The sequence below is a fragment of the Trachypithecus francoisi genome, unplaced genomic scaffold (assembly GCF_009764315.1).
Source record: "Trachypithecus francoisi isolate TF-2019V2 unplaced genomic scaffold, Tfra_2.0 Lachesis_group15, whole genome shotgun sequence".
Taxonomy (NCBI): domain Eukaryota; kingdom Metazoa; phylum Chordata; class Mammalia; order Primates; family Cercopithecidae; genus Trachypithecus; species Trachypithecus francoisi.
The window spans coordinates 40,765,075-40,778,648 of NW_022681460.1; the positions used below are offsets into that span (position 1 = coordinate 40,765,075).

The window sequence follows — 13,574 nt, forward strand, 5'->3', positions numbered from 1 at the left end:
GTTACCGTATCTTACCCACTTAGCAAATTCTGTCAGCTCTACCTTGAAAATACTTTCTTCAGATGGGAAATAAGACCACTTCTCACCACCTCTATTGCCACTACCACTCTAGCCACAGCTGCTCATTTTTGGGTTATTACAATAGTTTCCTAACTGCCTTCCTGCTTCTTCCCTTGCCTAGTCTTCCTATAAGTCTAGCTTCAACCTAGCAGCCAGAGGACTCTTATTACTCCTCTGCTCAAAACTTTTCAACAGTTTCCAATCTCAGAGTAAAAGCAAAAGTCTTTATAACCACTTACAAGGCAGAACACAAACTAGCTCTCCATTACTTCTTGATTCATCTCTTAGTTCTTTTTCCCTTTCTCATTCCACAAGAGCCTTTACTGTTTCCCTATAGTTTATTAAACACACCAGACATGTTCTTGCCTTCAGACTTCTGCAAAGCATGGTCTCTCATCTCCTTCAGTTCTTTGCACAAATATTACTTACTTGGGCCTTCCTGACCACTCTATTTAAAATTACAACTGCCTCTGGCCTTCTGTATTCCTATCCTATACTTCCACTCTTTCCCACAGCATTTATCACCACACATTACACTATTTATTCATTTAGTGGTCTTCCTACGCCCCAACACTAGATTATTAGCTCCATGAGAACAAGTATTCTTGTACTTCTTCTCCACTAGTATCTCTCCAATGCCTATTAAAGTAGGTACTCAGTAACTTTTTTTACATGAAGAAAATCATTCTCTCCTAAACGATCAAGTCTTTCTTTCAAATCAAAGCCAAAGCCCACATATTCTGCTTTCTATTTATATACCATTTATCTTCAGCATCTAAGACAGCACTGAGTAAACTGATGCATTATTATTTTTGTTGACTGACTGGCAGTTGGGATGATGCATGTACACAAGGTAAGTTATATCATCTATTAATGACTACTTAGATTAAACTGATTGAATATCAATATTTATTTTCATAGATATTACAGTAGTTGGAAAACTGCTGTCCTGTCACAATTCTTTAATCTATCATTGTAAAGTCTTAATTATAGAAGTGTTATCAGAATTCAAAATCTTTTCAAATTTAAATCATTCAGTCTTTTACACAGTGCTTTAAGCTCAGTTTTCCTCGCACACACTAGGATAAATGCTGGTTTCCATCTAGGTTTTTTTTTTTTTTTTTTTTTTGACGGAGTCTCGCTCTGTCGCCCAGGCTGGAGTGCAGTGGCCGGATCTCAGCTCACTGCAAGCTCCGCCTCCCGGGTTTATGCCATTCTCTCGCCTCAGCCTCCCGAGTAGCTGGGACTACAGGCGCCCGCCACATCGCCCGGCTAATTTTTTGTATTTTTTTAGTAGAGACGGGGTTTCACCATGTTAGCCAGGATGGTCTCGATCTCCTGACCTCGTGATCCACCCGTCTCGGCCTCCCAAAGTGCTGGGATTACAGGCTTGAACCACCGCGCCCGGCCCAGGTTTTTAAAAGCATTATTTAAAAATAAATTAAATACCTTTAAATGAGCTTCATTCATTTAAGTACATGGAGTTACCACACTAATCACTGTCTATTTCAATACTTCTTAACATACTTTGAGCAAAATACCCCCTTGAGAAGATAATGGTCTCTTCTTAGAAATGGCATATATGCACATATATTCAAATTCTTGCCTATAATTTCATAAGATCCAGAGTCCCCTAAAGCCTAAGGATATGTCTTTAGGTTAATAATCAAATTAAGTAAAAATTACAACTTACAGTAGAATCTAGTAGAAGTCAAAACAATATTCAATGTCATTCTGATCTCATTCTCTTGGGGTTGAAGTTGTATTTATTTTATATTCTTTTGCTCTTTGCACAAATTAACTTCATCTTATACCTATATACCTGCTCATACAATTCGAAAATAAACTACTTGAATCACACATAATCAAAAGCTAGCTTATCTTCCAAAATATTACATGTATAAGAAAAGCTTATGTACATTCAATATTTTCAGGATAGAAAATTATCTTATTTTTAGCAAATCATCATTTAATTTTTAGTAATAAGTAATCCCAAATATCCCAATTTATTAATATGTTATTTGTTTCATCTTTCTGGCTGACAAAATGTTTGCTATAGAAGAGTTTGTTACTAAGAAAATAAACGAAAATACTGACAAAGAGTCTGCAAAAAGAGAAATTAGCAAATTAATAATTAATGCTGACCTGCAGCTGCATCCGCAAGTTGTGAGAAATGCACTACCTGTGACATTCTCTGACTCTTCAAAAATGAAAAGAAATGTCTCCACAGTGCACTGGCAACTGCAGCAAGGTGGCGCTCTTTAGCTGATAATGAAGACTGTACAAACAGGTCCACATTGTCCCTTTGAAGTTCCTGACACAATTGTTGATGTATACTCCTAAAAAGAAATAAAAATACAGCTAACATGCTTAACAAATGCTTACAAAAATCTTCTTAAAGTACATTTTGAGCTTTTTCCATTTATATCATATGAGAACCATTTTATATAATTAAAAACCTTTATGCCAAGACATCATGCATTTCTGGTTGCTTGATGGATGAATGATGGCATATTAAGCATCATAAAGTTAATGTTAATTACTAATGTCAACCATTAATTATATACTTTTTAATATGTCAGATCCAAATGAGAAAGAGGCAGTTTCAGAGTGAAGGTCTGCATTTTGCAACTCACACATGACAAATGATTTTTACTTAAAATCTAGACATGAAAACAACTTTTTAAACCATTTTCTCCTGAGGGCTTTAGAACATGGATGTACAAAGAGGAAGTTAAGAATATCTGGCTTATGTGTGGTATTTTAAATTAAAATACTTTGTTTAGAAGACACAGGCCTTGTGTAGTAGACAAAACCATGTTAGATACAATCTTAGTACTTTGGTCCCAAAAGATTCATAATCATTCTCACTTGGTAGGCAATAATATACAATAACAAGTTACTCTTCATAAAATAATAAAACATAATTTGATACCGCCTCAGATTTTGTCTCATCATTTGCTCACTTTTGCTGATTAATTCAACCCAAAATTTAGATATATCTAGACCTTAGTAGAAACTTGTTCAGGAAACTGAGGTTACCAAAGAGAGGGAAATAAGAGATCTTCTTAGTGATGTGAAATAGAAGGTATTTATGTTGTGTACCCACTGATAATATGATTATTTAAAACTAAATGTACAACCATGCTATTATTCCTGTTTCTGTTTATATTACTGCCAGATCAACTGAATAAACTCATGTATATCATCCTTACATCTACTTTTTTTTTTCTTTTCAATTATACAGAAAGCAGCAAAAAAACAACCAGTGGAAATGATGGAGAAGAATTCCTTTAACAGAGATAGCATTCCACTAAGAAAAATAAGTAAGTACTTTAAAAAAGATGTTTGATGTTTTTAAACAGTTTAGGGGAAGTGGATACGTGAAAGAACTATACAAAACACAGAACTAGCACATGTATCTAAAGCAATTCCACAGAAAGATCAAGCTGGTTATAAGACCACATCTTAGAACATTTCGCATAACTACCCAAGACTGAGTAAAAATTCTAAGTATAAATTGTATAACATTAGAGCCTTCAGCCCCTTTACATTGGAATTCCTGGATAATTATGTGATGTTACTTAATGCTATCTGAAATATTGAAAAAACAAGTGCACGAATGGCTGGGGAAGGAGTATACAGTAAGCAATTCTCATAAAAGCTAACCAAATATCTGCTATGTCCTCTCTGTAAAAACTTGCCGGAGACGCTTTCAACTTGAACTAGTGGCTAGAGAACCATTTCAGTTCCTTTATCTTAGAGTGAGGTAAGTAACACACCACTAAAATCCATCTGGCAACTAACTCAACTGCCTATATCAACATAGCAAAAGTTCAGAGCACATTTCTACACAGTGGAATCCATGTAAAATATACCACCATTTTTACTACCCTTTATAGCTTTTTCAAAGTATATTGGTTCCAAAAGACAATAAATATCTTATGGTACTTGAGCAGGATGGATTTTGCTCACCATTTCTAAAAAAGCCCTTTTATTTACTAACTAAAACCTATTCCCTAGGAAGGAGTAACATTTCTGATTGACCTCTATGTATGTGCTAGAAATTCCTTAAATTAATTAAATTCTTTTAAAATCTGAACAACTCTATGGGATAGGTATCATTAATCTTTATAGATGATGAAGCTAACAGTAGGAAAGCTAAATATGCCCGATGGCCACAAGGCTACAAAGGGCTAGCCCCATCATCTGAACTCAAATCTGACTCTGAAGCCCACTTTTCTTTTACACACTAAGACATGCACTCTTATGTACCTACACACACACAAGTTTTAAGTGAATTAAACATTGTTGATTATCTTCTCTTTTGACTTAGGTTAAAGAAATTTCACCCCAGCACTTTGGGAGGCCAGGGTGGGTGGATCACTTGAGGCCAAGGAGTTCAAGACCAACCTGACCAACATGGTGAAACCCCATCCCTAACAAAAATACAAAAAAATTAGCCAGGCATGATGGTACACGCTTGTAATCCTAGCTACTCAGGAGGTAGGAGAATTGCTTGAACGCAGGAGGTGGAGGCTGCAGTGAGCTGAGATTGTGCCACTGCACTCCAACTTGGGTGACAGAGCAAGACTGTCTCAAAAAATAAACAAACAAACAAAATAAAGGAATTTCAGAAAGCTTAAGAAAAGGGGCTGGAAAAGCCACACGTAGTTGTGTCTTTTGAAGGGCGAGGAGCAACACCAGAATTCTAACACTAGGAAAGACTACAAGAAGAGATGCTAGAAAACATGCATTCAAGGCAATAATGAGAAAGGCCAACAAATGTGAACCACCTTTGACCTCTCCAGAACAAAACTGTTGAGGTACCAGGGAGTATAACTAGGAGCTAATGTGGGGATATGATTCAAAGTTCTGAATACATTAGGTTTAAAAAAAAAAGAAGAAGGCCGAGCGCAGTGGCTTACGCCTGTAATCCCAGCATTTTGGGATGCTGAAGTGGGTGGATTGCTTGAGCTCAGGATTTCAACACCAGCCTGGGCAACATGGTGAAACCCCATCTCTACTAAAAATACAAAAAATTAGCTGGGCGTGGTGACATGCGCCTGTAGTCCCAGCTTCTCGGGAGGCTTGAGGCTGGAGGACTGCTTGAGGCAGAGGTTGCAGTGAGCTGAGACTGCACCACTGCACTCCAGTCTGGACAACAGTGAGACACTGTCTCCAAGAAAAAAAAAGAATAAAAAAAAAATAAACAAAACCATTGTGAGGTAAACAATTTTAAAGCCACAGATTACATTCTCCAAGGTTGAGTTAAAACAGCAAAGATGAGTTTCAATTAAGAGTACAACAATGACCCCAAACCACACTTGTTTTGGAAATGTGCACCCACTTGTGTTTTTGGATTTGAAAAGAAGCTAATATCTCTGGGAATACGCAAAATGCTTTCTGCTCAATAGTTTGAACATTCAAGCTTTTTCAGTCTGGATAAGAAGAATGATTACCTGCTATTTTTAAACCAGAACAAAGTTGTCTAAGACCTTATAATAATAATTTATTTAAACATAAAGAAATAACTGACAAGTACAGGAAATGCCAAGGGTGTACTGTAATGGAAGTCTGAAGGAAGAACCAAATTTCTGCACTATAACCAAAGAGCTAGAAATACCCTTTGCAGTCACTGGTAATTTTTAAAATCACATGTTTGGACCAGAAAACTAATTATACAGAGTATTGAAAAATAAATGTATTATATTAGATGTGACCACTGCATATCTGCTGAAGGTACATTTACAAAAATGCAAATATTAGAAGAAGTTTTGTCACTAGAGGTAACAATGTAAAAGAAAACACAAAACATATATAAAATATTATAAAGAATGTAATATAGTTCCGGGTGATGGCCGTTTTATGAGGCATTATCTACCTTCTTCAACACAAACAATAGAAATATGAAAGTAGATTTTTTGCATAAAAGGAAAAATACGTGATTTCTTAAAAGGCATAACACAAGGATGTAGGATCTCCCAACACTTGGCAATTATTTTATTTGAGTAAAGACAGATTTCACGTTAACATCAGTTTGGAAATACACACATGTGGAAATAAACACATGTAACCAGCCCTCTTATATTATAAAAGATACAATATAGTATAGTAGCAAAATAAATTTGCTGAATGTCAAGTTATTCAAATTGCAGCTCTCATGGTGGAAAAAACAGAAATGTCCAGCATTTATTGGTATTTACTATGAGACCAGCACCAGGCAAAGTGTTTTATAAGCATTGATTCTCATCCTATGAGGTAGACATAATTATTATTCAAATCTTACATATGAGAAAATTGAGACAAAAGGAGTAACTATGTTGCATAATAAACATGGCTATTAGCATAGCTATCCAGAGCTGTGTGACTTTGGAAAAACAAGTAACCTCCCAACTCGCTGTTTTCTTTGGAGTCAAGAATAGGAACAATTGTTGCTATATCCACCTAACAGGGTTATTGTGAAGACCACATGAAATAACATTCTGAACAGTTTTTAGAAGCCTATCATTACACTATATAAACACCCACATTTTCACATACCAATTATCTAGGTGTTCTTATGCTTCTATTTTAGCTCAGTTACCCTGCCTCATTTAGCTTTCCTCATTATCTTCAAGTATTTTCCTGATTCTTTCATCTGACTGCTCTTTTGCCCCACTTTCCAAGATTTCCTGTTTTTATCAGTCTGCTACTTCTTGCTTTGATTTCATATGTTCACTTATCCATTTTGCCCCCACCTCTCTACTCTCACACAGATATCTTATGCCCACAGACACACAAATTTATTGAGGCATCTGTCATATGAGAGGCATGGAACCCTGTACCTGAAATTTCTACCTGCCAGTCTGGTCCGTCTGTTTCTGCTCCTCCCTAGTAACTTAGGCAGGCTTCTGGGAACACTTACTGGACCATTGCTTATAGTTCTAGCTTCTAATCTTGGCATACCATTGTTTCTCCTGTAACTGTTATAGAATAAAGTATGACAACCTATATATTACTTTCCTGGTATTCACAGTTGTATATTAATTATTTCTAATACACGATGCCTCAAAGTTTAAGGAAAATTAAAATTGTCTATTGATGGGCTTTGCATCACATGGAAAAAGCATAATATAATAAATATGACCAGTAAGGATTAAAAGCAATAATTGAATTCCTCTTCTAACTCTACTGCAAACGTGGTAACTTTAAGAAAATCTGTATTAGTGAAAAATATAATGGAAAGTTTTAAGTCAAAAAGTTGTTCCAAACCATTATGAGTAATTATTCTAAGTATCTTATTGATTTAACTGATGGAAAACTAAATGGGAATCAGGACACTCTACAACCATTTTTAGCTTCAGCTAAACTCACTAAAAAACCTTGGACACTGAATCCTCTTGTCATACTTGTTTGTATCTGTGAAACAGGGCTCACTCTGCCTTATTATCCAGGAAGAATATAACATAACTAAGGTAATGGCATTAGCCATTAGAAAAACAAAACAACCCTGAAATTTAAACAGTGGAAGTTACCTGAAAAATCATCTAATCCAATCCTGTCTTCAAAAAATTGAGAAAAAACAACAAACACCTTCTAGGTATGAAGAGACTTTTACAAAGCCTCAACTTGAGATAATGGTAGCTTCAATCCTGAGCCGCAATCCTGTGCATGCCCAAATTATCAGGGAGAAGCAATAAGCCAGAAACCAGGCTGGCAAGCAGCAATTCAAGCATACTTTGCAATGCCTCCATGTAACAGATGCCCCAGTACATCTGTGTGTCTGTGCATATGTGGAGGAGGGGTAAGTAGGTGGTAGATGGATGGACGGATGGATGGATGAATGAATGAATATGTGAAATCAAAGCAAAGAGTTCGTTGACCTGTTTTGATGATAAAGCACAGCAGTGGTAATGATGCTTACCATCACATATAATTACAGAGAAAAATAAGGGCTCCTTGAGATGCAAGGAGAATTCTTCAAATGAACTCTTTTCTAAGACAGAAAAAATCAGCTTGTGACTCTGGAAAACTACTAAGCCTCAGTTTTTCATCCGTTAAATGGAAATAATGCCCTATTATCCTCTACGGAGCTGCTAAAGCATTAAGGTCACAGCATTTAGGTAAAAGTACTTTGTAGACAAGGCAAAATAATATGCACTTTTATTGACTGCAAGGCAAGACAATATGCACTACTGCTTCTAAATCCCAATAAACATGTTCTTAGATGCATTCGAGCATCACTAGAAAGATACAGAGACAGACATACTAGAGTATATATCCTATTTTGCCAATTAGCAGTTGGATGGTCATTTCCTCATCTGCTGCAAGAATTAAATAAGACATATTCAATAAAGAGTAACTATTATTGTTGGCCAGAGAATTAAAAACTGTTTAATGATAATATATGCACTACCCCTATTCTAAGTGTTTGACCTTTAATAACGAATTTAATTTGTAGGTACTTTATTGTCCTCATTTTATAGACAAGGAATCTCAGTACAGAAAGGATAAGTAATTTGCTTGGGTCATGCTGTTAGTAAGCAGCAGAGCCAGGATTTGAACCCAAACAGTCTAGCTTCAATGCCCCAATTCTATAATCACTAGGCTACCGCTGCCTCAAGTACCATCTTACTACACAAATAAATAATACATGTTCCAAATGTCACATTGCTGTATTCACTCATTCATATGTAAGTTCTTAATAAACGTAGTTATAAAGTAGTATAACAGCCAATCCCAGGTGATATACCAGATGCATAAAAAGTTTAATACTTCTGGGGCGTGCCAGGCTCTATATGAATTCCAAAGGTCAACGATGTGTGATAATTTAAAATTTTCCTATGCCCCACAATTGAGTTAATTTGCAAGACTGGGAAAGAACAACAAATCAGGAATCCATTGATGAACCTAGCAAACCAGGCATGTCTATAATAATGCTGTCTTATATACAATAACGGAGGTGAAGTGCTTAAAATGAAGTTGCTTGCCCATGTTCCAGAAACAGTAACTAGCACTGGTATAAAAACATACAAGTAAAAAGTCATCAATTTTAGAATTTACCCTCATATTTTCATTAGTCTTGACTTTATAGATGATTGTGAGTATAAAATTAGTTTTCGATTATGTTTCACTGTATTTTACAACACAGTAGTAACAAGGATCCACTTCCTTTTTATTATTGTAAATAGTTCCCAATGTTGATTACCACCAAAATCATCTGCACCTTTCTACAAATACTAATGTCCTGGCCTCACTAAAAATCTTTCTGCATCTTCAGCATTGGGCCTAATCATAATATTTACTATTTGTTTGTAATTCCTGACGCAGTTGGTCTGAGGGTCTACATTTCATTTATTTATTTTTGAGACAGAGTCTTGCTCTGGTGCCAGGCTGGAGTGCAGAGGCGCCATCTCAGCTCACTGCAACCTCCACCTCCCGGTTTCAAGCAGTTCTCCTGCCTCAGCCTCCCGAGTAGCTGGAACTACAGGTGCGTGACACCATGTCCCACTAATTTTTGTATTTTTAGTAAAGATGGGGTTTCACCATGTTGGCCACGATGGTCTCGATATCTTGACCTCGAGATTTGGCCACCTCAGCCTCCCAAAGTGCTGGGATTTGAGGTGTGAGCCATCGTGCCTGGTTGAGGGTCTACATTTCTATCAGGCAGATGCTGCTATCCCATGATGGACCATATTGTAGGTAGTCACCTTCTTGGCTTTCCTCATCTAAAAAAAAAGGGACAATAATAGTACCTAAAGAATTAAATTAATAAAGGTCAAACACTTAGAATAGATCTGGCATATGTATTTTCAATAAGCAATCTTTGATTTTTCTGATCAATAATTACTTCATTTATTGAATAGGCCCTATTTAATTCCTGCAACAGATAAGGAAATGGCCATGCAACTAGCTGTTCATAGACTAAGTAACAAGATTGTACATAATTCTGTCATGGAGGAGGATTGAAAACTACTCCTTTATAGGTATAAGTGCAAAACAAACTATAAGATTGTTTTACCAATTCAGAGGAGAAAAATCTTTGGGGGGAAGCATACGAAAATAGGCATGGAAGTGATTCTCAAAGGATAAGTAAGGAGTGGTTAGGTGAAAAGGAAGAAAGTAAAAACACAAAGGTATATAAAATCAAATCATTTACTTGCTAATTCAACACATACAGCAAACTTTCTAAGCAGTAGGGTACAAAACGAGCAAACAGACAAAGTCTCTGCCTTCTGGGAACTTATATTCTAATGAGAGACAGATAATTAAACATACAAACATGTAATACCTCAACTTGTGGTGAGCTTTATGTATAAAAAAGAAATCAAAGTATGGGGATGATGACTGATAGAAGCTAATATTTCAAGTACAATGATCAGGAGACACCTTTTAAGAAGGTGACATTTGAGTAAAGATCTAAATAAGTAAGGGAGGGAAACACATAGGTACATGGGGAAGAATATTCCAATGAGAAGAAAAAGCAAGTGCAAAGGTGCTGGGCTTGGCACAGTTGGCAGGGTTCCAGATCACATAAGATCTTGTAAGCCATATAAGGACTTTGGATAAAATCAAAGTGGATAACAAGCCACAAAAGCAGAAGGGTAATATAATTTACATCTTAAGAGGAATATATAAAAGAGCAAGGTGTTTGAAGAATGAAAAAAAAGTAACCACTTTGATTATAATGGAGAATTTTTATAGTAGCATTGGAAGGCAATAAATTTAAGAATAGAAATGGTGTTCCATTTGTTCAGTCATATGTTCTCTTCATTCACTTCAGAAGAAGTTACTCAGTGCTGGTCACTATGTCTGATGCTAGAATACAAAAATGGTTAATCCTGCTGTTAAAAGAAAAATCAAGACTTCATTCTTAAAGTGGTAAGAAGACACTGAAGGATTTTGAACTGGAGGGTGATACAATGAAAAAAGTGCTTTGGGAAAGATTAATCAGGTAATGGCAAACAGAATGGGTCAGAATAAGAACTGACTAAAGATAAAAGGGACTAATTAAGAAGCTTCTGTAAACATCCAGGTAAGAGCTAATGTGCATTTTGAGTTACTTTATGAAGGAAAAAGCCAACATTAATTATTTCGCATTTTGTGAGGGAAAGGAAGGAGAAGCCTGTCATTGCCAAATTCTGGGGGAGAAAAACTGAAAGTTACGAGGGACAGTTAATTATAACGGGGATATAATTTGATATGAAAACAGAAAATTGAAGTAACACTATCGAAAATGTTTTCGGAAATCTGAACCTAGAGTCAAAGAGTACAATCAGACTCAAGAATCATTCTACCTAATAGTTCAGATCATCTTAATGAACATGTCAATGTCTGTTAACTACATGAGGCATTGTATTAGATGCTATCAAATATAGTACTTCCTTTCAAAGAACGTACAGTGACGTGCTGACACAGAGGTATATAAAGAGTATTATAATCCGCAAAACAACAGGGTTCAAAGACTTCCTGGAGAAGACATGCCATTACCTGTTACAGAAGTCATATTAGTTAACTGAAAAAATAATAGAGTTGCAGAAAGTTAAAATAATGAGTAAAGCATAGTGACATGAAATTGCATGAATTGCATGAAGGGATTCACAAACAGTGTGGTATTACTAGTAGATGGTATTACCTTTAGTCAAGTACCAGTAACTATGGTATGGATAAGGAACTGTAGTACTGATCAGGAACAACGTAACTATACATTTGTATAATTTAACTATAGTATTGATAAGGAACAGGTCATGGAGGATCATGTCATCTCAAAAAGTTAGAGCCACAAGTAAACAGTCTTTAAGGTAGCTGGAAATGAGAGAAAACCAACTTATATACCCAACATATATATTCCTCATGGTTTGTTTCCAGATAATCTAATGCTTATAAGGATTGCCTAACACATTTATACATTTAAACATCTTTAACTGCACCATGCTAATGTTACAATGCTAGTTGTTTCTGAAATATTTTTATTAAAAAAACCCAACCTGATAAGTATGTGCAGTGTGACTTTGTACATATACAAATCTATATAACTACTCATTACAACATACTACACATATATAGATATATAATTATATCTATACATTTGTATATCTATATCTATACATTTTGCCAGTGCTTGAATGTTATCTTATGCTCTCATCTAATAAAAGTGAGCATGGGCAGATCTACCCATAAACATCAGTGCTGATCCATAAGCATCAGCTTCACCTCCAAGTGTCAACATTATGACCAACAAGTTATAGTCCTGAAGTTAACACACACACAAAGTTAAATAAAAATTTTCATGCTGGATGTTAAAATTTAAGTTTTACAGCATCACAAGATGCCTTCAAGGAAATGGTTGAGGGTAAAGGCCACAATTAAGGCTTGGGTACATCCTTTGGCATTGTAACTATAAGGAACTACAGACGTCATTGTAGCTTAGGAATTTCTAAAAGAACAGGAGAATGATCATCATCTGATTGTGACAACTTGCACTGCTTGTATTCAGTTAGGGCTCCCATTTCCAGGAACTCATCCGTCAAATTTAATAGCAAATGTGTGGGTACAAGGTAATGGATGAAAGTAAAAGAGAGGGAGATTATGGCTGAATATGAAGCTTGTCAGTCTCCAAGTTTGTCTACTACCAGAGTATCACGTGGGTAGGACCAGTAGTTAAGGTCGAGGATCTTTGTCCTTGGGGTTAAAGGCACTCAAAGGTGAGATCATCTCTGAAAACAATCTCACAACAAAATATACATGCCTTATAAAGTATGTGAAGTTGTTATACTGTCTTGGGATTTCAAATGCAATTATCTTCTTCTTCAAATGTAAATGGAAGAAGGTATAATGGTATAATGGAGCAAGCACACATGCAGTGGATCTTATCCAAAATGTTACGCATCAAATTATCATAGAAGAAAAAAGAACAGGGTCAGGCGGCGGTGGTGCGGGGAGGGGCAGTTAGGAATTGGTGACTAAAAAATAAAATTAGAATACAAGCAACAATCAAAGTGAACAGAATATTTATGGAATACGCCCTCATTTTCATTTTGGAAGAGACCACCAATCTATCTAACTTAGCAGCACTGGAGCCAATAATTACTGTGATATTAAGAATATCTCACAGTCCTCATTTTTTTTCCTCCTCTCAATCCTCCCCCATCCCCCATCTCTAACTCTGTCTTGCTTTGGCTATTCAACCATTTGCTGAAAAACGTGTAATTTTTAAAACATGGCCACAAATTATTTGACATTTCTTGATTCTGAAAGATCTTGTGACTGATTTGACCAATAGAGCACAGCAGACATGACACTATGTGGCTATAAGGTTTGGTAATAAAAGGCCATAAAGTTTCTGCCTTGTTTGCTGGGAATACTCACTTTTAGAGCCCTGAAATGCCATGTAGGAACTCCAATGACCCTGAGAATACCCTGTTTGAGAGGCCACAGGCAGTGCACAGGTCAACAGTTCCAGCTAAGCTTGTCCACCAGCCATTCTAGCTTAGAAACTAGATGTGTTACTGAAGAAGAAGCCATCTAGGAAC

At 36.1% G+C, this 13,574-nt stretch overlaps 1 protein-coding gene across 3 annotated transcripts in view; it reads right to left on the reverse strand.

The window, feature by feature from the left end:
* Nucleotides 1-13,574, reverse strand: part of MMS22L (MMS22 like, DNA repair protein) — a 143,793-nt gene that overhangs the window by 48,592 nt on the left and 81,627 nt on the right. For all 3 annotated transcript variants that reach the window (XM_033234665.1, XM_033234664.1, XM_033234663.1), the window contains one exon: nt 2,206-2,399. In XM_033234665.1, coding sequence (XP_033090556.1) covers nt 2,206-2,399 — 194 coding nt within the window. The remainder of the gene's footprint in view (nt 1-2,205; nt 2,400-13,574) is intronic.